General features: G+C 33.2%; 1 protein-coding gene across 1 annotated transcript in view; it reads right to left on the reverse strand.

Moving 5' to 3' along the window:
• The window catches only part of LOC134846556 (kallikrein 1-related peptidase-like b4), a 53480-nt gene that overhangs the window by 24071 nt on the left and 5748 nt on the right, over positions 1–23661 (reverse strand). Inside the window, exons 2-3 of the mRNA XM_063863941.1 lie at positions 5962–6073; positions 475–565 (exon numbers count right to left, since the gene is read on the reverse strand). Coding sequence (XP_063720011.1) covers positions 475–565; positions 5962–6073 — 203 coding nt within the window. The remainder of the gene's footprint in view (positions 1–474; positions 566–5961; positions 6074–23661) is intronic.

Raw genomic sequence — 23661 nt, forward strand, 5'->3', positions numbered from 1 at the left:
TAGGACCCTGCCGACGAAGACTAAATTTGAGTCTTCCTTTTTCACTCTCTGATCTGAGTAACAAAAACACTCAGACTGGTTTTTCTCGACAATTTGGCAAGATTTTGAGCTTTGATTGGAATCTAAGGCTCTTTTTCCAGCCCCCCCCCCCCCCCCCACCTTACATGGTGTACCGAGTCGTTTTACAAGGTTGAGTATGAAGACTAAATATTTTTGTCATGGCCTAAGTAGTCTGTATGCCAAATTTGATAATAATCCGACAATGTGAACAGAAAAATTACTCTAAAAAATTTACAGGTGGGGGGAGGGGAAGGAAAAGGAGTCGAATCTAATTTACGACCGTCAGTATGCTTTAATGTCACAACCCACGTGACTCCTTGACCCGTTCCAAAGTCATTACATGAAACCAAAATTGGCCGAAAAAACTCATCCTGCGCTATAGTTCCTTCGAGTCCTTCATAGTTAATAACTTACTTTGCTGGTAAAATGACGTCTGAAACTTTGAACTTTCTACTGCCTATGACACCGCCTTCGAAGTTTGATACAGCAACATATACTTGACCAGCTAAAAGCAAAACTTCGACATAATTTAATTTTTAAGTCAATCAATTTCAAATGACACTCGAGTTCTTTCATCAAACACAATGAAAGTGTAAAAGTTTTTTTACACATGCGAAGCGTAGTTTATTATTGCGAAGAGTTTTTTTCTAAACTAAGTCGCAAACAAAAGTGCTCACTTGGTGGCACATGTGGTATTTCAATTTTCAATTATTTCAGTTTAATCATATTCAAGCTTATTTAAGCATAATCAATGTATATGTGGCTCTTTTATTTTTGGCTAGTGTTAGCTACGGTTAAAAAAACGAGTATTATGAAAATGTAAGGGTTTTGTTGGTTCGATTCTTTTGCGACGCTTTGGAAAAATTTTGCTCTTTTCGCAGAAGGTTGAAGAACGACTGTATCAATTTCAAAAACATGGTTTCAATGGGAAAACTGGCTGCTCTTTTATGTCCCTGCATATTCGGCTAGTCTTTTATCATTTTACCTCACGTTCTACAGCCTTCGAAAGTTTCACCAGGGGAATTTTTAGCCTACTTGTTTTGCATTTTTCATTTCATTTTCTCAAATATTAAATGCACAAACCTGAGAAGATGTTTTCAATCAAAAGAAAATTTATGCGGATCTCCTTTTCTGAAGCGGTTATTTCTTAAATTGGGTACAAAAAAAAATATGGCCTTAAACTAGCGCATTTTTTGAATTTTGGTTTATTTTCAAATTCTTTCTACTTTTCTCGAAAACTACTCTACCAAGACATTTAATCTTCTTGATGGTTTAAATACGTTTTTCTGCTCTCCTGCCTTTTAATAACTTTCGCTATTAAAAATTGTTCAGGGGATGTTAAAATGGTGCAATCTAAAGGACAATAGGTAATCACAGGTGTTTGACTTCCGAGGTGCAGAAGAAAGTTGATTAGGATCCTTTCAAACTGATTTTATTTCTCATGATTATTATTAGCGTACCCTTCTTTTAGTTTCCCTGGTCGAGGTCTGCGACTAACTTTTCCACTCTGCCTATCGCGCCGATTTTAATTCCGTGTTTTAAAATTCATAGTCTGAACAGAATTTATTGCTCCGAGGAAAGTCTGAAGTTACAGTCTTTCGGTCTCGATGGTCTGGGAAGTAGTCAAGATAGCCTTTGACAGTAAAATTTTAATATTAGCATGTAACGTTTTCCTTTGTTGTATTTTAGTTTTTTGGTGATGTTGATGATATATTGAAAACAATTTTTATCAAAGCGCTCGATAAAACCATTGTGAAGCTGTAGACTACACTCAAACTGATAATGTAAAGTGCTTGGATAAAAATGCTTTTGACAAATCATCAACATCGCCAAAAACCTAAATTACGATAACGAAAAAAATATCTGCTAAAGTTATGGTTTTAATGTCTAAAGATATAGAAGATCAGCTTCGAGTTTTTGCTAATGTTATGGTTTTAATGTCCAAAGATATAGAAGATCAGCATCGAGTTGCATGCAGAAGTTTACTGAAAATGGACATTTGCTCTTTTTAAAGATCATAAAGATATAGAAGAACTTCCTAGTCGCCTCGAGTCTCCTATTAGTATAATATGTTTAATCGAAAGTTGGTTTAAAGCAAATGACGAGCCCATTATGTAAAGAAACAATGGTTTTTACACCGTTATAACAAACAACAGGGTATTAGGAGGTGGTGGAACTATGATACATTTTGGCGAAAAAGTTATTTTAATTGACAACCTGATACTGATCTAGCAGAATCCATTTCGAAACTTGTTTAAATTGGTGGAAATAAATTGATAATTGAGTTAGCATATGTTCTACCACGCTTCAAAAAAACTCAGTTTGTCGATGAGTTCAATAAGAATTATAAAATCTTTCTAAATTAAATTTAACAATTATTTTAATTGTACATTTCAATATCGATACTTTAAGAAATGTGAAAAATGATTTACTGCAATTATACGTAGATTCAATAGCAGCCAATGGCTTGAAACGGTTGAGTAATTATGCATCTCGGATTAGTGTTTTCTCTGAAATGTGCAAAGATCACTTTATAACGCAAAATTTGGAGTTTTCCAATCTTATCATTGATGCAAACACTTAAACTGCTGACGAAATTTTACCTTCTGAAATCTTTAAACATGTTTGATCACACGGTAGTGGTGTCCTACAAACAAGAATATTGTTCACTAATGGTATTTGGTTTTGCTGAAACTTGAAACACTCAATCTTGAAAAAAAATCAACTATAATAATTTGAAAGTCATAGAAAGGAAAATATGCTAGAAAACTTTTTATTAAAAGTAGGAAAGGAGCAAATATTTCAGACTGGCAAAAAAAATTATAACTACCAAAAAATAATAATCGTATAGGAGATTCGAGACAAGTGTATAATGTTTTATATGATGTTAAAGGTAAAAACTAAAGAACTACAGAAGTCACATTACTCAATGTAGATGAGAGAAATTAGTTCGACTCTCCATCAATGGCTAACGCTATTAAGGAGTATCTTTTAATCGTTGACTCAAAATTGGCAACGAAAAAAAAATCATCGACCATGTGGAAATTCTTGATCCGGTGGATCAAACTGATATAGCACTCCAATCAATGTAGCTTTTCAATTGCTCATTTGTCGTCGTAATCAATCCTATAACTAGCCTAAAACGCAAGCAAACTTAGGGGATTGATGAAAATGGTAACAGTTTTCCTGTGAAAATCGTTTTGTGAAAGCACCATATTTAACTTACTTGACGAATTTGCTTCTGAGACATTTATAGAAAACCCCAAAGTCTCAAACTTTCTATCATGTTTTGAAGCTGATAGCAGAGCTAAAGTGAGCAATTATCTCCCAATATCACTGTTTAAAAACTGCAGTGAAGTAATTGAAAAGATTATGCACTCTCGCTTGTATAATTACTTTGATAATTTTGAAATTTTGTTTCATCGCTATTTTGGTTTTTGGAAAAATTTTGCGAAGGTCTATCCATTAGCTGAAAAAAAAAACTGAACTATTAAGATTAGGAATCGATAAAAACATAAAATGTAGTTTCTTCGTTTATTTTAAAAACGCTTTTGATACACTTGATCAAGCAATTCTATTGGGGAAACTCGAGTGCTATGGATTTCGTGGAAACTCTTACAGCTGGTTTGAAAGTTGTAGTCTAACAGATCTCAATTTGTAAATGTAATTCACTATTTTCTGATTGGCGACCAATCACTAGATCTGTACCTCAAGGATCTGGTTTAGACCCTCTTCTTTAGATAAGTGATAGGCATCATGCAGTTTCCGGCTTACTTTTTTTTCTGCTGACAATTTAAACATAATGTGCGCTTCCTCATATTTCGAGGACCTTCAAATAGATTTGAAAAATGTTTCATCTTGGTTTCGCTTAATTAAATTAATTTTAAACTTCGATGAAACTACCATAAAATGAAATGTTTTGATTTAAAAAGTAAGTCCTTCTAATCTTTCTGTCAATAAGACTGATAACTATTTCAAAGCTGATCCCTCTTGTAGGTAAAATTAAGATTGTACAGATGATAGAATGTGAATTAGGGAGGCATTGCGGTTTAATTTCAAAAATGAGATACTATGTACCAACTTCAACTATGTACCAACTCAAAAAATATCAAAAGAAAGTCAAACCAAAAATGCAATTTGATTTGCTCGTTTATCGTTGCACGAGTTTTGCCTTTCTGAACTGAATTTTATCGCTCCATTGAAAAAATATTCACCTGATTCAATTAAAACGATTATTGTTTCAATTACAAATTGTTTGACAAAAAATTAATTTTACCGCATGAGTTACATTTGAGCGATTTGCTAAAATTTACTTTAAAATCATTGAATTGAAGAGTTTCCTCAAAAATTTTGAATTCTCCCTTTTCTATAAAAAGTTTTGTATATAAAACAACAATTTCAAATTATACAGCATCCATTACCTCATTCTGTAAAGATAAAATAAAACCTGTTTAATAACTAACAGAGGAGCGAAACTTTGAAAATAGTGAAATGTAAAAATTTTCTGTTGCCAGAGTTTATTGGAAAATTGTCAGTAAGTGAAACGATTGTTTTCGTTCATAACTTCAAAAACAATTTTATACTCGGAAATAACGAACTGGTGCAGCATATATTTCAGGAGATGTTCTTTTTATTCAACATTTTTTTCAATTTTTATATGACTACAAAAAACTCAACTGAAAATTGCGAATCTACCCTGAAAAATTGAACTTCAAGATGTCCTTAGTTTTTGAGATATCGCAAGTTTTTACAAATTTCGAAACTTCCAAAAAATCATAAGAACTTTTGGTTCGAAAAATAATCATTGTTAGCGTATATTGCTAATCTATCATCAGTGTAAATGGGCTTGTCTAACCCCAATTTTTATCTTCTATTTCTATTCCTTTTCCAGAAATTTCCAGTTTTATTATAATTTGCATTTAAAAAAAGTGTAAAAGTTCTGATTTTTGTTATTTTTTCTCGTTTTTGTCTATCCATTAATTCTTGGCACTTTTGAGACATCGTATAAAGTTATCCGTAGCAGCCTGACTTGAGTTCAATCTACCGAATTGTGTTAAGCCTTCAAAAAATTTAAATAGCTGCTTCAAAAATATCGTGTATTCTTAATATTTTTTTAACACTAGCTCTAAATTAATTGAATAGACGGTAGACCTTAAGTAGGAGCGCAATGCGCCTTTCGTCTATTATTTCCATTTTTTTGAACTGAATTATAGTTCGGTATCAGTTGTTTGTGAATAGAGCAAAATAAAAAGATGATTGTAGTTTGTTTCTACATGATTTTGGATAATTGAATTCTTCACCTTCTCTTCTTTCAATTCGCTTTTCAACCATGACTATTTTTTTTCAACCATGTCGCGACTAAAGTAAAGAACATTTGACTGTCGAACTTTGGCCGCAATTTTTGCAGATTTATGTTCTACCGAGCGTTGTCTGATTAAATTTGCCGCCAGTAATGGAACAATTCTTCATGCGTTTATGCGAGGAGTCTTGGTTTCACCGTGCTACACACTTTACCGTAATCGATATGACATTCAGGGACAGCTTTGTTCCATCGGAAATAACTTTTTACTGTTAGGAGTTAACTTTCCTTCGGTCGCGCCAATAACTGTTAAGGGGGAGCGCGCGCCTATACTAATTGAACAAAATTTTCCAAAAAATGCCTAAAAGTGCTTTTTTTAGTGTTTTTTTTTCAAAGTTTTGCTTGCTGCGTAGAAAATTTGACCAAAACAGGGACTTTTTAATGCACTGGGAGAGCTCGGAAAATCAATTTGGTCGACCTTAAAATAAAGTCAAAATTTTCGAAAATCTTTTTGAAAATCCGCCCCTCCCCTCCCCTGAGAAAATCCTAGATCCGCCCCTGCCTGATTATAAAAGCACAACCTCGGTATTTGATCAACTCACGCTCAGCTATTTTGCCAGACTTGTCTGTAATGCACAGTGCTGAAGTGACCATCCATCGCTCGTGCAATACTGCACCTGAACACTTGCGATTGGTATCGAGATCCATATTAACCTAAATGCAGAAACATAGTTTGAGTGGCAGGGAAAGGCAGTTAAAAGGTGCAGTAAATCTCATTTTAGGAATATATTTTACAAACAAAAAAGTAACAAAATTTTGCGTATCGCAGAATGCTCTGTGCTAGAAGCAGAGCAAGCAAAACATACAAAATCTTCCGATTTTTCTTTTTTTTTTCAGAGAGAAAGGTGTCTGAGACGCCATGTAGGGTGACCTAAAGAATTACTGATATCTTCGTCAAGAAAAGATTTAAATAATCTGGTAACAAATACATTCAGTCATTCGCAGCAAGATGGTCGACTTCACTCTAAATCAGTCGACGAAGTCAAAGTATCAAACCGTTTCTTCTCGACACCAAAAAGTTTTCTTGAGTTTTCAATTCTTGCAAGGATCAGGGCTAAAAGAATATTTTATGGAATTTCATGGTATATATCACTTAAAGTTCTCAAGTGTTTTCTCTTCGATTCACGATTTTTCGTAGTAAAAACCACCTCAATCCAAACTTTTCACTCTTCGCTGTCGTAATAGTATACTGGTGATGTTGTTTACACAAGCATAGCTTGTGTTATAGTATGAACTCTTTTTTTTCCAAGCTAAGTCGCGAATGTTAGTGTTCATTCTGAAAGTGTTCATTTTGATCAATGACCAGCTATCAAGTACAGCCAATACTAAAGATATTAACACAGACTATTATATTGCAAATATCACTTTAGCTTCAAGGTATTATGGATCTGTAGCGTAGAGGTAGCGAAGGAGACTCGAAAAAAATAAGAGGGTTCGAACCTAGGTGGGGTCAGATTATCTAATGAAATTTTTTGTATACTAGTTAAAATGCGTCTTTTCTATAAATTGAGGCATGTTAGTTGGTAATTTTTTTTCTTCAAATTTACTGGTACTGCTAATGCGGCATAATTGGCTTGCGTCACTTAGCAATTATGAAGACTCATAGTTGGCGTGCGTAAATCAAAAATTTTTGTAGACTCAAAGTTTCACTCATTCAGTGTTTCCCAGTAGCGTTATCGGTCATATTTTTGCTTGTGTATGCAAAGTGCAGCTTCGCCTCTGTGTCAAATTTTGTTTCGCATAGAGTGATATATTTTCTTACTTATTTCTTTTCTTTGGAGGCTCATTTGAAAGTAAGACTTGTAAATTAACCGAAAGATTGATTTCATTGAAAAATGACGAAACAATACGGCCAGAAATTCTACCATGTTAAAAATTTTTGCGTTAGTATTTTTTTTTGAATACTTTTCTTGAAAAATGTTTAAATTTTTTTCGGAATTGTGGTTTTTGGCCTAATTTCCGTCGGTTCATTTTCCATTTAAAAAAAGGAGCTTACATCATTTGGAATTTTTTTTTATCATTGTAGATTTTATTTTGATTTTCATCTTTTTTGCTATATGAAAGTTCTGCAATTAGAAATTTTACCAAGTCTGATTTTAAAAAATTTTATCAAGAAAACTCGGTTAAAGGGTTTCACTTTAAGTTTAACCGTCTTAGTTAAACTATATTGCGTCGGTTTGAGGGCAAAAAGTTTAAGTTTGATAAAAATAGTGGTTATGAAATTGTTTAAAAGTTTTTTAAACGCTTTGAAAATTTTGTGTTGTTGCTTTAATTTTAAATTTGTTGGATGAAGATTTTTCAAAATGTAAAACCATGGAAAGAATCAGCTACCAAATAGTGTGCCTGCATGTTTTCTCAATCTCTGTTTACCTCACTCCATTTTCAACGGCCTTCGAAAATTTCAACGAGGGGAATGTTGACTCTTTTTTTTGGGTTTTATCAGAGAATACCAAGCTATATCTGAGGTGAAGCTTCAAAAGAAAAAGTCGAGTAGCAGATATCTTTAAAATCAACTGCACCTTAATTTTATAGATATACCTTTTAATCTCTCTCCTAGATTTTCAATTTTTTCGCTTAAGGTCTCAAAGTTTTTTTAATCAAAAAATAAAATGTGTTATCTGGAGGAAAATTAACCAACAGAAGTTTTTTTCTTCCAAACTAACTTTTTATTCAGTCGCTTTGGGCAGGTTTTTTTCTCCTAAATGAGCTTTTTGTCAAAACAAAAAACAAAAACTATTAAAAACTTTTATTAAAGCGTTTTTTGCTATATTTTACCTATATTTATACATTCTGTCTTAATTCCAATCTTGTAAACGGCTAAACCCAAATTTTCGTAGAAAAAAAACAAATAGGTTTAGGAAAGGTCAGTTTTCCGAAAAGTTTATTATGATTTTTTCAGAAATGTAAATGTATACACACACACACATTCACAAACACACACACACAAACACACACACACACATTAACATATATTTATGTACAAATATATAAAAAAATATACAGAAATTTTGTTAAATGCATTTTTGCAATATGATCCCTATATTTTAAAATTATCAGTTTATGTCTTGTTTCCAGTTCAATCGACCAATTTGTCATGCTTTTTGCGTTTTCATGTTTTCTCTTTAGCTTATTATGCAAAGTAATTTTTCCGATTTCAAAAGTTTTTTTAATGTTTGACACTCGTACTGATTTTTATCAATCCTAGCACAAGGATTTTGAACACATTTTTTTTTAAATTCCTTATTCAATCATAATATTTTCGGTTTTTTATGTTGCTTGGTCAACTTAGCAAAGTAGTCACTTTTTTTCATTTAAGAGATGGAAAATAATTTGGCTCAGCCAAAAAACATCAGTTGAAACCATTAATTTTGAACAAAAAGGCAAAATAAGTGTAATCAATTTCCCAGTGGGTATATTGACAAAATGTGGATATTTTTTGTTTGCTTTTTTTTTCACTTTTAATGAATTCGACTGATAGTTTTTTTGGCTGAGTAAACACATTTTGCCTCGTTCAAAGGGAAAAAATGGATTATTAGTTTTAAAGAAATAAAATATTAAGGCGGTTGTGATGTGAAAGTTTGAAGCTCAAAACTTCTTAAATCACTAAATTTTTTGAGCGTGAGAGTTTTACATCACAGACGCCTTAATATTTTGTTTCTTTTAAGCTAATAATCAGTTCCTTACAATTTAGGATTAGTTAAAGTTTTTGACTGGCTAGTTTTTTCCTCTTTCTCATTTTATCTCATGAGAAGAGCATCCAACTTAACCCGGGAGATTAATGACGCGGGTTAAGAACCGCAACTTCTACCAGACTTTCAAAACCGCACTGATTTTCATTCCGAGACTGAATGTTCACAATCTGGAGTAAAGTTTTCATACTACTTTTTTATTTACTATTTAAGCGATACTGGAGTTCGCTTTTCGTAAAGGTACATCTTGAAGTTTCACTAATTTATGCAAAGCGATACTGCTGTTGCTTGATACATTGTTAAATTTTGTCATTGCGAAGTAACTTTTTTTTTGTATTTTCCTCGCTCAAAATATTTGCTTAAAATCAACTTAATTGTCAAGCAAAAACAAATTTTATAAAAATAGCGTTTTGAATTACATTGCAAATATTAAGGATTTTTGTATTTGAGATAGCGGATCTTTCCAGGATTGTAGCGCTGACTGTTAACTTTTTTTTCTGAGTTTGATTAAGGGTTGGGATATACAAAAATGAGTACTTTTGAAATGCTTTTGTGCTTTAGAAATTAATACAAGAAAACACTAGCCATAAAACTTATAGTCGCACAAAATGCTGAAGGCGGTGTAATGGAACGGACATAATTTCTTCACGCAGGTAAATCATGGACAACTAATATCTTTGACCAACCTTTCAAAAATTTTGGCCGGCATTTTTGTTAGGTCAACCAAATTGACTTTCCGAGCGCTCCAGAACACTATAAAAACAATTTTTTTAAGAAAAACATTTCAAAAGCCGTTTTTGAGCATTTTTGTACAACTTTGGCTTTAAAAATCGGTTTTTTTTCGGCGCGCGCTTCTTTTCAAAATTAGTTTGTATTGGCGCCGTAAGTGCCTAAGAAAAATTTTAGGGTTGGTCGGCTTAAAGTTGATGTATTAAACTTTACCAATGGGGAATTGTTTGGTTGGTAAGGGTGTCGATTAACTGAAGGGGAGGAGAACGGGGAGCGTCCCCCCGCCCCCTCCCCAAAAAAAAGTTCCGCCCCTAAATACTAGGCATAAAAAGTTTTAATTTTTTAGCATGATTTTTTTTCTGAAATGTTGGTTACTAGTACTCGAAAACTCGCTCAAATCTTTTCAGCTATCCCTGCTTCTATTGCAAAAGAAGAAAAGTATGATACTTGGTAGGGTTTTTGCCTATGTCTAACGAACGAGTTAGATTTTCTATATTTTTACTGGCATCTGAAATGTGGTGGATTGTGTTGAAATTCTCCAAGTGGTTGCTTCAATCCCACAGAAAAAGTATAACGCAAACTTTTAAAGTGCGTTTTGGTTCCTCTTCCTCTCTTGTTTTTTTTAGAAAAAAATACGTTAGGAAATTTTTTTAAGCTTAGCATGAACCTTTTTTTTTGTTCTATGCTTTGCGCCATGGTCAATTTAGCCTGATAATCATTTTTACAATCAAGCGAGACAAAGTAAGTGCCAAAAATCATCAGCCCAAACTTTAAAATTGAAGAAGAAAAAGCAGAAATAAATATATTCAAAACCCGAGTGGGTAAAATGACGAACGTTTTAAAAATTGAAAAACGTGGAGGAACTTTGTATTCGGGTGTGTTCTAGTTTTAGTTTCTTTTGTTTTTTAATTTTCAACGCAAGGTCAGAAACCACAAAAATATTCGGAATGGTTTGAGTGATATATTATTTTACAGCCCTTTCAGTCGTGATTCGAACAACTTCTTAAAATAAAAAAAAATCTCGAGCTAATAAGGTGAGCGTGCAGGGCAGGGTTACAATAGCTTTTTTAAGCTGAAACTAGACCGTAAAATTTTAGTTTCACTTAAGTAGACTGAGTTTTTGGAGTTTTTAGCGCCATTTTGGGAATCAAAAACACCATTTTTGAAAATTAAAAAAAAATTGTTTCTAGAAATTTTTGAACAAAAACATTTTCCCAACTAGCCTCTTTCATTATGACTGTCACATTTAATTGATTTCTTTTTTTTTCAGTTTTATTATTACACCACAGAAGAAAACGAATTTCAAAAAAATGTATGCATTGCTAAGCCAATATGTGTCTGTATGTTCCAAGATTCCAGAGACAAGTTTTTAAGCATGTTAAAATTTTTTCCGAACGATCAAAGAAAATGAAAGAACACAAGAAGAACAAAAGAAGCGTCCTTGTTGCGGAAACCGCTTACAATTCACAAAACGCTAAATTCAGCCTCGTAAGGATTTTTGAAGTCTATGTTGGGAATTTTCTGTGCTATTGCCCAGTAACCGGTTGTCCTTGTTTTTTTTCATCAATTTTAATGATTTCGGTTGATTTTTTTCGTCTGAGTGAACACATTTGGTGGTTTGAAAACAAAAAAAAACGGATTATAAGTTTTAAAAATCATAATAATTCATGGTGGTTCCGGTGTAAAAGCTTCAAGCTCAAAAAATTTGATGGTTGGAGTTTAGGACTATCTTTTTCAAAGCTATGGACTGGCTAGTTTTTTCTGTCCCTCATGCTCGTTTTATATCACGAGAAGAGCATCCAACTTGAAGATTACAGTCTTTCTTACCCGGGTTGAAAAGCTCAATTATTACCAGACTTTCAAAACAGCGCTGATTTTCATTCCGAGACTGAATGATAACAGTCGGGAGAAGGGTTTATAGTCGCTGATAAAGTCTGGAAGTATTACATTATTCGCGTTTGTCTAAAAATTAATCGTGAAAATCTGGAAATAAGTTGCCATTGTCTGAAACTGAGTTTGCGATAGCCTGGATGTAAAATCGCGACAGTCCGGAAATAAGTCGGAATTGAAAAGCTACGCATGACAAATTCATTCTGCGCGGCAAGTTTGGTGTTGCTTGCTGAGTTACGTTCTAGGTTTAACTCATAGAGTAATTTCGGATAGGGTACATTGTCTGCTCGTCACGCTATCTTATTTTCGGCCGGATAGATTCGTGCAACTTCTTAGTCTAATACCGATCCTAATCTTACTCTTATACTTTCTAGTCTCAGGGTGTTTAACTAGTCTCTGCTAGGCTCAATAGATCTAGAGTATACTGGTTTATTGCGATTGCTAAAGTTCTCTTGGAGAGGTAACTAATTTCTAAGTTAAATTCAAATCACTCTGGTGCTGAAATTAGTGTAATTTCAGCACTTACAGATAAGTGGGTTGTTAGTTAGATGGATGATGATTGGTGAATGTTAAATATTTTATGGAGATAAAATATCCAATTAACCAATAATAAAAATAGTTTATATCTGGTTTCACCCATCCGGGATTTACAGAGTTTTGAATCTTAGATCTTCTATCTGTAATGAAGGATGGATGTTGCTCGTTGTTATTTGGCGAGCGTTATTTCCTGTTTTGTTCTTGGAGAAGAAAGCTCCAGGAAGTTGGAGTCATCGATAGGAAGTTGGTAGTTATCGTTTGACAAAGACTATGACTGTCAACGAAATCAATTTGATTTCAAGTTGGTTTGCTATGATCGTCTGTTCTTGATTGGTTGTGGAGAACTGTGTTTCGATCTGGTTTGGGAATGGGATGCCTTGTAACTCGGATCTGTGGCCATACTCGAACATCGAGGTGGCCATTGGTCTGATTCAATGAAGTCCTTCTCTGCGAAGTCAAGTCGTACTCTAAATCCTTTATGAGTCGTGATTGTGAGCGGCATGTCAGTTGTATTTAGCCATTCTGCAGGTTGAGTGTGATGGGTCGTCTAGTTTTTGGATGCTCGCTTTTGTGGTTGTTCGTAATCTACGTACTGCATATTATAATTTAAATTTTCTAAAAAATTTTTAATTCTGTTTTTTAGTTATGATTTTTATTAATTGTTTTCGCAAAAGCGTTTTAGTTTTAGTTCAGTTATTTTTAAGAGTTACTCCAACTTGAGTACCCCTTGTCAAAAATAGTGATGTGGTAACAAAGCGTGGATGTAGCACGGTGGATTAGGCCGGCTATAGAGCATGCTCAGGACGTCCTCTCTGGTGGGTTAGGCCAGGAAAGGGAGTATGATTTCGTGCTGGTTTTTTAAGGGGTCCTGTTTGGTGTTAACATTTTTGTTATATTATTATTTGTTTTCCTTTTGTTTCATTGGTTGTGTCCTTGTCTCAATAATCAAATTGTTTTTGGTTTGGATATGTCTTGCGACTTTTTGGTGTTTTATTGTTTCTTTTTTTTAACTTGGTAATAGTCATTAAAAGAATAAATTATCCATTTTTAAGCTGGTTTAATCCGGTTTTGGTACCGTGGGTTTTATTTTCTTAGTCATGCTGTTAGTTTATGGTTTATGGTGTTTAGTAAGCTGCGTTGGTTAGTTTGGTTATTATACAATTCCATTCCAACCGGGTTAAAGGAAAAGTGGAAACTTGTTATTGCTTGTTTGAGTTGTTGTTAGTGCAAACTTAAAACTTGAATTCATTATTTTAAACAATTCTTCGTGGGCGAACTGTGCGATTGTCGGTAGAATTTCTGTGCGTTTAAACAGAAGTTATAGAAAAGGTTAGTACTGCATATCATTTGTATGAATTTACTGCTTTTAAGGCTAAATTTTACTGCTTTTGGGGTTGAAAAGTATACAATAATTTTCATCGTATTTTAAGTTTACTACATTTGGGGAAATATTTTAGAAATGAATTTACTACCTTGAATTAACTTTTACTGCATCATTTAGTGCTGTTGATTTAATAGAGTTTAAAATGGAAAACAGAGTTTATATTTTTATTTGTCATTTCTTGTTTTGAAGGTGATTGTGATGTGAAGACTAAACATAACACAAATTACTGAACAAAATGGTTAGTTCTATTTTGAATTAGTTAGTTTGAAAATTATTAAATTCATAAACACCTTTAGTGGTCTGGGAAAAAGCCGTGAGGGAAAATGTCGTGAATAGCGTCTGAGCTAGTTAATAGTTTTGCTAGTATGCATATTATATTTTTAGTGTGCAGCAATGGCCAAAGCAATTGCAGTGTTTTTATGGCTTTTAGTTCTTCGGTGCCTACTGAAAATTCATGAGGTGTGTTCTGGATTAGATTATAAATTTTATGATTGTATTTAGTGTTATGGATGAATTATAAAATGGTTACTTCAATGGGTTGAATATATTCATGCGGAATGATCAGAGGTCGGGATTCTTCGTCGTTGAAGGTCTTCGTGAGGGGACAAAATATATACATTTGAGTGACGGGATCATAATTTCGGAAAATGGCTTGGAAGTTAGTATTTTTAATGCAATACGTGAAGTTTAGAAAAAATGGTGAGCTGTATTTGAAATTAATGAACTGAAATCTGTGGTGAGATTGTCGTCGTGATGTTGTGTGTAAATGAAACTGATTTTGGATAAAGCGATAATAAGTATAAGTATGTGTTTGCTTAGTTCTCAACATGATGTCGTGTGAGCAGTGCAAATTGCGTTTTTTTTTGGTGTCAGGAAGTGAAAGGTTAGTGAAAATGTTTGAAATTTTTCGTGAAAGGGTTCATACGCTTGGCTGTCTGATAGTGATTCTGAAATAATGTGATCATGCTTTTTATCTAGTATGTTAAGTATGAATATGTATGATGATTTAATAAAAAACTTTTCTGTGATTTGTGGATTTGCAAATTTATCGTCGTCAAGAAATTGGTCTTGATTAGATCTGATAATGTTATGATCGTAATATTCAATTGAGTAGTCGTTAGCGCGGGGTGCAGTGAATGTTTTTAGTAATATTTTTATATCATACGTATGTAAACTGTCGGGGAGTGATTACTGTGGTTAACCTGAATAAATCGTCTTTATTCCTTTCAATATCGATATTGATGTTATAGAGTGGTAGCGTAAGGGGGTTAGTGAAATTATAATAAGCTGTCCAATGTAGTGTGAGTATTAATACATGTTTACATGTTCATCTACAAAGTGACGTGGTTCAGGGTTAGAGTCGGATTGATTTAATGTATATTGGGGAAATAAAGGTAGGGTTATTTGAAGAAAATTCGTAGTATTGGTGTGGTCTGGATGGTTGAAATATTCTCGGGAAGTTCCGGGTTTGGATGGGAATGGGTGATTTGGGAATTTACATTTAAAAGTTCTATTAGCACGGTTAGTACTATTGGATGATTCGGTTGAAGTGGATGAATGAGCTAATGATGGAGTATAATCTGAAATTGGCGTGGGTGTTGGTGGATTTGATGATGTTATTGTTGATGATAATTGGCGAATAGTTAGGGTGTGGGGAGATAGCAATTGTTGTTGGAGTGTTATGAAATTATCTAGTTCTTCGGAAATTTGAATATTATTGGGTGAGTTGTTGGTGGAGCGTTCATTATTGAATGGGGAGTACGTTGGGGTTATTTGAGAAGGAGTGTAGGGAAATGTATGTTGGCTATGGGATTGTTTAGATCGGAAAGGGGTTTTGAGAAGGTTGTTGAGCTGGTCGGGGTATGTGTAGAAGGGGATAGTTCTGAATCGGCAAACTCATCGGTGGTTTCAATATCAGAATTATTGAATTGTGAAATTGTTGTATAAACTGTGATATCTGAGTTAGTGTCAGAATTCATGCCTGATGATGTATTAGCTTGTGGTGAATCAGGTGGCGGAAAAGCAAAAAGTGGGATAATAGGGAGTTGATTTTGGAGGTTGGCAGAGTGGGAGTTTGATCGGTGGAGTGATCCAACTTGTCTGCTCATCGTGGGCTAAAAAAATAATAATTTTGAGACTGAAAAGTGGTGGTATGGGGCTGTTCAATGATTTGTTCGTATGTATCGTCAATTGGAGGTTGTTGTGTCACTATATGTTGGATGTGGCTTTGTATGTGGCTGGGTCTTACGTTTAGGGTGTTTGTGATTGCTAAGTTTCAAAAATTTCGTGAGACTAAAGATAATGGTTGATTATGATGTAGATTTGGCAAATGGGGTGACGCAGGTAATGCGTTTGTGTTATTATTTGAGTCATCGAATGTGTTGGGATTTGTTGACAGTTTTGTATTATATTCTTTAATTTGTGCATCTAGGAGGATTTTATTTATTAATGATGAAAATATTCCAAAAAATCCTGCAAATAATATGCGTACTACGCTGGCTTGTCGGTTTACTTGTGTATGTATTGTGCTTTTGTTATAGATTCCTTTTAGTAATGAGAAAAGAAATCCGATAAAAATAAACCTTGCGTATAAGATAGTCAATCGTTCTAAGATGCAATATGGCCATCCTAGAAAGGCTAAAACTTCGTTTTTGAGATTTACAAAACTAAAAATATTGATTGGTGATATATCTTGTGGTCGATATTTTTCACCGTTTAAATATATGTAATCATTGATGTCTTTAAAATATCCGCTGTAATCTTGTGCGTAAATATCTGAAAATTCTGCTGCTTCTGCAAGTTTTCGTAAATTTTGGTCTATTGATTGTCGTTGTATAGTGTCCATTTGTGTTAGTGGTTCTTGAAACTGTTGTGTTCTAATGTGATGTTGTAAATCAGATTTAGAATATATACCGATTGATTGTAAATCGATATTTGGGTTGCGAGCAATAGCTCGAATGCTTTCTGGTGAAAACTTTTTAGTGGCTGCATGAGTGTAGGGTATGGTGTAAGTAGATAGTATTTTTCTTTGTCAGGCTTTAGTTGTACGACGTTGTGGCTATTTTTTGATCCACATGGGACTGCGATATCTCAAAAATATGTTCGTCTTAAAAGTGTATCAACAAAATGTACTTTATTTTTGTAGAATATGGGGATTCTTTTGTAACAACGTTTGTCCTCAAAAACATATATTGGTGATACTTTTTTGGTGCAAGTATAAAACCATAAAATGTTTCCTTCATAGTCAAGGAAAATTGATCTATTTCCGGATAACAAATATCCTGCTTATGGTATTTTTAGAACTGCTAATGCGAGTGATTGTAGAATTTGTGTTCTTTCTAATTCGCATACTTGGTGGAGTGTTTCTAATTCAGAAAGTGATATTGCGTGGAAAATTCTACTAATTGTGTAGTCTAAATTCCAATCTGAGTGAATGTCATAATGTATTGCACCAAAATCAGTACTTTTCATTAATGATAGTTCTTGTAAGCGTGTGCTTTCACTGTCGTATGGTTCTAGTCTTCCACCAGGATTTCCTGCGTTTTTGCGGAGATTCACTGGGATGTATGATGTATCTTCGTTTATTAGGCGATGTATTGCATAGGGGTCAAATTTATTTTTCAAGTGGTCATGTCGAAACCTTCGTCGTATTCAACAAGTTTTTCGGAGTATTGTTTTTTGTAGAGTGGGTTTTTGTATTTACATGCAAATTCTGTTTCGTGATATATTCGAAAACGTGTCATTTTATTGTCTATATTATGGATGTTTCTAAACTTAGTACTTCTTCTTTGAGTTGGGTTTACTTTTTCAAATGGGATTGATTCAATAAAATATTTTTGGTGAAATTTAATCATTCTAGCGTGTATTCTTGCGACTCCCAAAACTGTGCAGGTTTCTTCAGGAAACCATACTATGGTTGGTTGTGTGCGTGTTGTATGATCGCAATATCCTTGGTCATTTTTGCAAGGAAAACGAATGCCTTGATAAAGGATTGTGTCGTCTTTTAAATCTCGTGTTAGTTGTACTTTTTCAAGTTGTATTTTCCAATCAAAAAACATGATTTCTTGATATCTTTTTTTTATCTGCTTTGCAATTTGAGAGATCATTGATAACTAAATGTGGTATCCAGTGTTTATCATGTAGATCGTATGTCAGTCTTCCGTGAAACTTCTGTCTAGTCTAATGTGACCTTGGTGTTTTTCAAGTTCTGCTTGATGTGCTAAGTCTGGGAAAACTTGAAAATTTACAAGTTTTCTATTTGTTCCGTCGTTTTGTGTTAAGTTTAATCGTCTAAGTTCATTCTTACAATCTTGAGGGCTAAGATGTAGTAATATTTCTATATTACTCTGATAGAAAGATTCGTGGTCTAGTCGGTTTTTATTTCCGTTTGAGATTTGCGAGCATGGTACTTTCTTTTCGGAAAATGTTGCTGTAAACTTGTCTCCTGTTAATGTTGTTGATCGCGCTTTTGAGTATAATGTTGCTTTTACATTTGTGCTTTCCTAGCTTGTGGTTATGATTCGCATTGTGTTACTTGGTTTATAGCGTATTTGTGTAGTGTTTTTTGTTCGTTTTCTTCACAATCATAGTGTGTTACTAATAAATACTGAGGTCCTGTACGAAGGGATGGATTTGTATGTTGTTCGTAAAAAATTAGAAAAAGAATGTGTTGAAACGTAAATATCTTTAAAATATACATGTGTATGATAATCCTGAGTATGGGTTATAAAATGTGATATATCCAATTGTGTTTTTGGTGTATCTATCGTATTTATAAATTACTTCAGTTGTTATAAATGGGGGAGGTAGTGATTGAGCTGTTATATTTGGTGGACTTAGGGGAAAAGGGTGTTGAACAATATTATTAAGTCTGACTGTGATTTCAAACTTTAATTGAAGACTATTTTGTTGAAGCATTTGAATATTATGTTCTCGAATATCTTCGTGGATATCCTGTCTATATTGTAGTATATTGAGTGCCCAACTGTGGAGTCGGCTACTTTCTTGATGTTGTCCAAATAGTGGGGGAGGTGCTACAAAAGTGTTCCAATCTAATCGTAAAGGGATATTTGACGATGATTGTTCTCGGTATCTAGCGTCAAGATTGTTTCGAAAACTTAAGGGGAAAAGTGATGATGTTATTTGACTTATAGATGGTGTTGATGGAAGTGAGAGTGTTTTTAGGTGAGAGTGTTTGTAGGTGTTATTGGACTTTCTTGGGATGTGGTTCTTGGGGGCTGGTTTGGTGGTGGTTGATTAGCAGTTTTGGAAAGTTATCTGAATTTTAATTTTTACTGGAGAATTTGTGTTTATTATAATATTCTTCAATAAAAAGTATCAAGAGAATAGTTGCTAGCGCAAAGGTGACCATTGCTTTTTTTATACATTTGCACATTGTTATAATGAGGGAGATTAAAAATGTGAGGAAAATTATGAATAAAAGAAAATATCTGTTCGACTGAAAATAGTTCGTATCATTTAGATAGATTATACGTATTCGTACCTGTAGATGTGATCAAGGATTTGGGCGAGTTGGAGATATATTTCAAATAAGGAATAGAACATTTAAAAAAGGTTGCTAAAAATTATAGAAATTATTAGTATTAATTCAAAAGTTTCAACGAAAAAGTATATCAAAAATTGAAAAAGATTGAAATAGATTGAGGTTTAAACGTTTTTGTTTTATGTGATCAACTGTTATGGAAAGAAGCATTTAAGAAGTGATTCGTTCATCGAATATTTTTTAAAGTTTTGAGGAGAAATTCAAGTGTGGTCGGATTATTTATTGATTTTTTGACAAGTGGGTTGAGTTTTGTCAAAAAGTGTTGAGGCTTTTTTTTCGGTTTTTGGGAGGTCTTCATAGTATTGTTTTTATTTGTTGGATAAATGGGGGTATCTTTGAAATACTTGTACTTTAGGCCAATTGATGATGGGTCTTTTTTACTTTAGGCTAATTTGTCATTTTTGGTTGGGGGACTTTTGAGGCCTGATTTGGGAAAATATTGTTGATTTTTGCATAATCTGATAGGGGAGGGTTATAATAATGAAGTAGTGTTTATTTTAGTTGTCAGGTTTTAGCAAGTTGCTTATTTTTGACCTGGAATTTGTAAAGTTATAGTTATAGATATGTCTGGAGATTAGTTTCTATCGGCTAAATAAGTTTGCGTTAGAGATATAATGGTGACAATTCGAACAATTTCTATTGGCTGAATTTGAACTAGAACTGATCGAGGTTATTTTCAGCATGTTTTTAGAAATGGGAAGGTGCAAAGTGATTTAGAAGAATGTTTACCTTAATCTTAAATCAAGGTTGTTTCCGAAATTTAACTTTCTTTATTGTTTTAGATTGTGGGATGAATGTTTTATACTTTTTTCGTGGTTGACTTCTAAGACTTGATGATTCTCCATGTTCGGTTTTTTGTTGTTGATCCTGTGTTAAAATGTTTTCTGTTAACTTTCTATTTTTTCTTTCTTTTTGAGGTATTTTTGGTTCTGGTGTGTTTGATGCTTGGGGTTCTTTATTTTGCTGTTATATTGTTTTTTTTTATTTTTGGTAGTATTAACGTTTTGATTTTGTTCTATTTGTGGGTTATTTTGAACGATGTGTAAACCTGTGAAAGAATATAATTGAGTTAATTCGCGAAGTGCGTATCCCTTTGGATAATAAGGTAAAAGGTTGTTACGGTGTTGTATGATTTCCTTCTTGCTGGAGTCAGTAAGTTTGTATGTTACTTCAGTAGATTTTTCAATTATTTGGTATGGTCCTTTTCGAAGTAGTTTTAATTTTTTGGATATTATTTTTCGTGTATTAAAATTAGGTATTAAAACATATGTTCGAATTTTTAAGTCTGTGGCTGGCATGAAGCGTGTATTAATTTGGTTATTTATGTTTTGCCTTTGTAACAATTTTTTAGTTACTGTTTGGTAGATTTCATTGAGTTTTTTATCTCTTTCTAAAATCCATTCAGTATGTCTGCCGGAAGCTAATTTCAAAATTTGTGGATGATGAAAGTGGTCTTCACCATGTGTGTGTAAAGGTAGGTTATAACAAATTGAGTCTTTATTTGGTTGGCAATAACCTTGTGCATTTTTATGGGAATTTGCTGTAAACATAATTGGTTTACGTGGCTTTTGATTAAAAACCATTTCGTATGGTGACATTCCTAAAGTTGTCGTGATTTGTGAATTATATGCTAAGGGAAATAATTTTACATCTGCTGACCATTCTGTGTATTTTGTATCATTTCCATTTATGATATATCTGAGATATTCATGTAATGAACGGTTGTAATGGAAAGGTGTCTTTTTTGTGTGGTTGTTGTTTGATTCGCTTTTGTTGAGTATTGTTTTTGATCGAATGTGAATATGGAATCGGCTTGAATGTAGATGTGCGTAAAAAATCAACTTCATAGTGGTTGTTTTGGCAATCTAAATAAAGTGAAAATGCTGTAGATTGTATATTTGTGATTGTTTTATGTCAGTTTTCACTGCATATTTACATTCTTATTGTAGTGAAGTTTCATCGAAAAGTCTTAAGTATAATTGCATTTTGTTTACATATTTACTTAAGAAATTTAATATTCCAAGGAATTCTTGGATGTTCTTTTTGTTTGTGGGTGGTTGAAGTTTCTGAATTGCGTGTATTCGTGGTTTCAATGGAGTTATAGTGTTTCTTTCGATAATGTGGCCAAAAAATTTTACGCGTGTTAGGAAAAAATGTGATTTGTCTGGGGCTGCTTCCATGTTTTCGTTTTTGAGTATTTGATGATATTGTTCTAAAATTATAAACATTTCAACTTTCGTTTGTGACTGCATGAAAACATCATCTAAGTATGTGATTGCATGTTTTTTGAGTATACGTGGTCTAAAAAATTTACTCATAAAAGCTGAAAAAGCTGCTGTTACTATGGAAATTCCATAGAATAATCTATTGAATTCGTATTGTTGATTTCCATTAACGAATTGTGGTAATCGTCGTAATTGTTCATCTAGTAGCATTTGATTGTATGCACTATTCATATCTGCGATTGTGAAATATTTACCATTGATTTTTGTTAGAATTACTTGAATAGTTCAATGGGTCAATTACCTTTAGTTTCGTCAATTAGTGAATTGAGGTATCTAGCATCTAGAACGATTTTTAGTGATTCTTCTTTAGCTAAGATGATAAGTAAGTTGATAAAAGTGTTACCTTTTGGTTGTTTTTCTTTGTTTACTGGTGATATAACTTCATATTGTTCTAAAATGAAAAGTAGTCTGTTTACTTTATCTTGTAAGTGTATCGGTACTTTATTGCTTTTTGTTTTTTGAAAATTGCGTCAGGTTTTAAAGGTAAAGGTAGTGGTGAACTAATTTTTCCAACATCGAATTTTGATGTTGCATAAACTGTTGGAACTTTTAATAATAGTTCGGCTAATTTATCGAATTCTTTTTGGTGTTATATGGGAATGTTGAAAATTAAACATTGATAGAAACTTTTGTTGTTTTTCCGTATAAAGTGATAATTTAATGGTTGGCTTAAAATATGGTGTTTTTGTGAAAAAGGCACTGTTTTTTTGTTGCTTATTATGTTGTTTATTGATAATTCTTCATCAAAAATTGTGGGTTGACATATATCTAGTAATTGTAGTATATTATTGACTCGATATGCTACTTCCTTTGTGAGTGAAGTTGTAGCCATTGTTTCACAGTATCCTAAGAGTCCTAAGGGTAGTGTTATCTGGTATGGTGAAGCGTTATATACGTGTAATGAAATAATATCTGAGTTTGAATGTTTCATATTTTTTATGGATGAAATTTTGATTCGGAAAAATTTATGGGTGGGTTTAAATTCAAGATCTGACAGAAAAAAATGTTGTTTGTTTTGGTCTTAATCGTACTGATGGACTTGTTTGATTGAAAAGTTATATATATTTCCTGACAGTGGTTTCAGGTGTTTTCGTTCCTGATTGTAAATAGGAAAAAATTTGGAGAAAAATGGTGGTTATTTGTTTAATCTTTGAAAGAATGTTAAGGATGTGTTTTTTGTCCTTGTTTATTTATCTTTTATATGAAGTTTGCTATTCAAAATGTTTATTGTGGGAATATACTTAGTTATAAATGGTATGCCAATGATTTTGTGTTTTATGTCTGTAATGTGAAATGTTTGTTTAAATGGTTTATTTAGTATTTTATTTTGTTCCATTGTTCTAGTGGGAACAAGGAAAAGTTGGAATTTGCCGTATTTTACTAATGTTGATCCTTGTGCTGTTGATAATTTACTGGCGGTCTTTATAGGTGTTAGGATTGGATGTAACGATTTGATTTCATTCCAGGTAGGGATGTTAATAATATTTGATTCTGCTCCTGAATCAATTAAAAAATCTATTTCAAGATCGGGTGGTTAAAATTCTTTACTTTTTAGGCTTTCTAAGAGAAATGGGATTGTCCAATTTTTTTCTCTTGGCTGATCTTTTTGTATATTTTGGTAAATGTGATTTGTACTTGAGCGTTGTTTTTCGTTATTGACTACTGTATTTATTTCATTTACATTCTGTTCAACTGATCTATCGTTTCTTATGGGTCTAGTATAGTAGTCTTGAAGAAGTTCCCATTGATTTTCGTAAATGTGTGAACTAAAGGGTTGTTCGTATATAATGGGTTCGTAGTCGTTTTCGACTGTGATCATATTAACTGAGATAGTGTGATTTGTATCACTCTCGCTGTCTGTTGATTCACAATTAATGTGGTTTAATTGTACTTCGGTACTCTCTGGGGGGATCTGAACCAGGGGGATCTGAAGTTGTTTCTTCAGTTGCTTGTACCTGATTAATTTGTCGCTGATGTTTCGATGTGTTTTTTCTATGTTTGTGTTGGGAATCAGGGTAACGATTGTTGTTTCGATAAGGGGATTGAGAATAATTTCTTCGATTGTTATATTTGGGATTCCTATTTGGTGAGTTGTTTCGTGACCTATTATAGTAATTGTTATTGTTTCCTTGATAATTAGATCTGTTGTAGGAATTGTTTCTTGA

The sequence above is a fragment of the Symsagittifera roscoffensis genome, chromosome 5 (assembly GCF_963678635.1).
Source record: "Symsagittifera roscoffensis chromosome 5, txSymRosc1.1, whole genome shotgun sequence".
Taxonomy (NCBI): Eukaryota; Metazoa; Xenacoelomorpha; order Acoela; family Convolutidae; genus Symsagittifera; species Symsagittifera roscoffensis.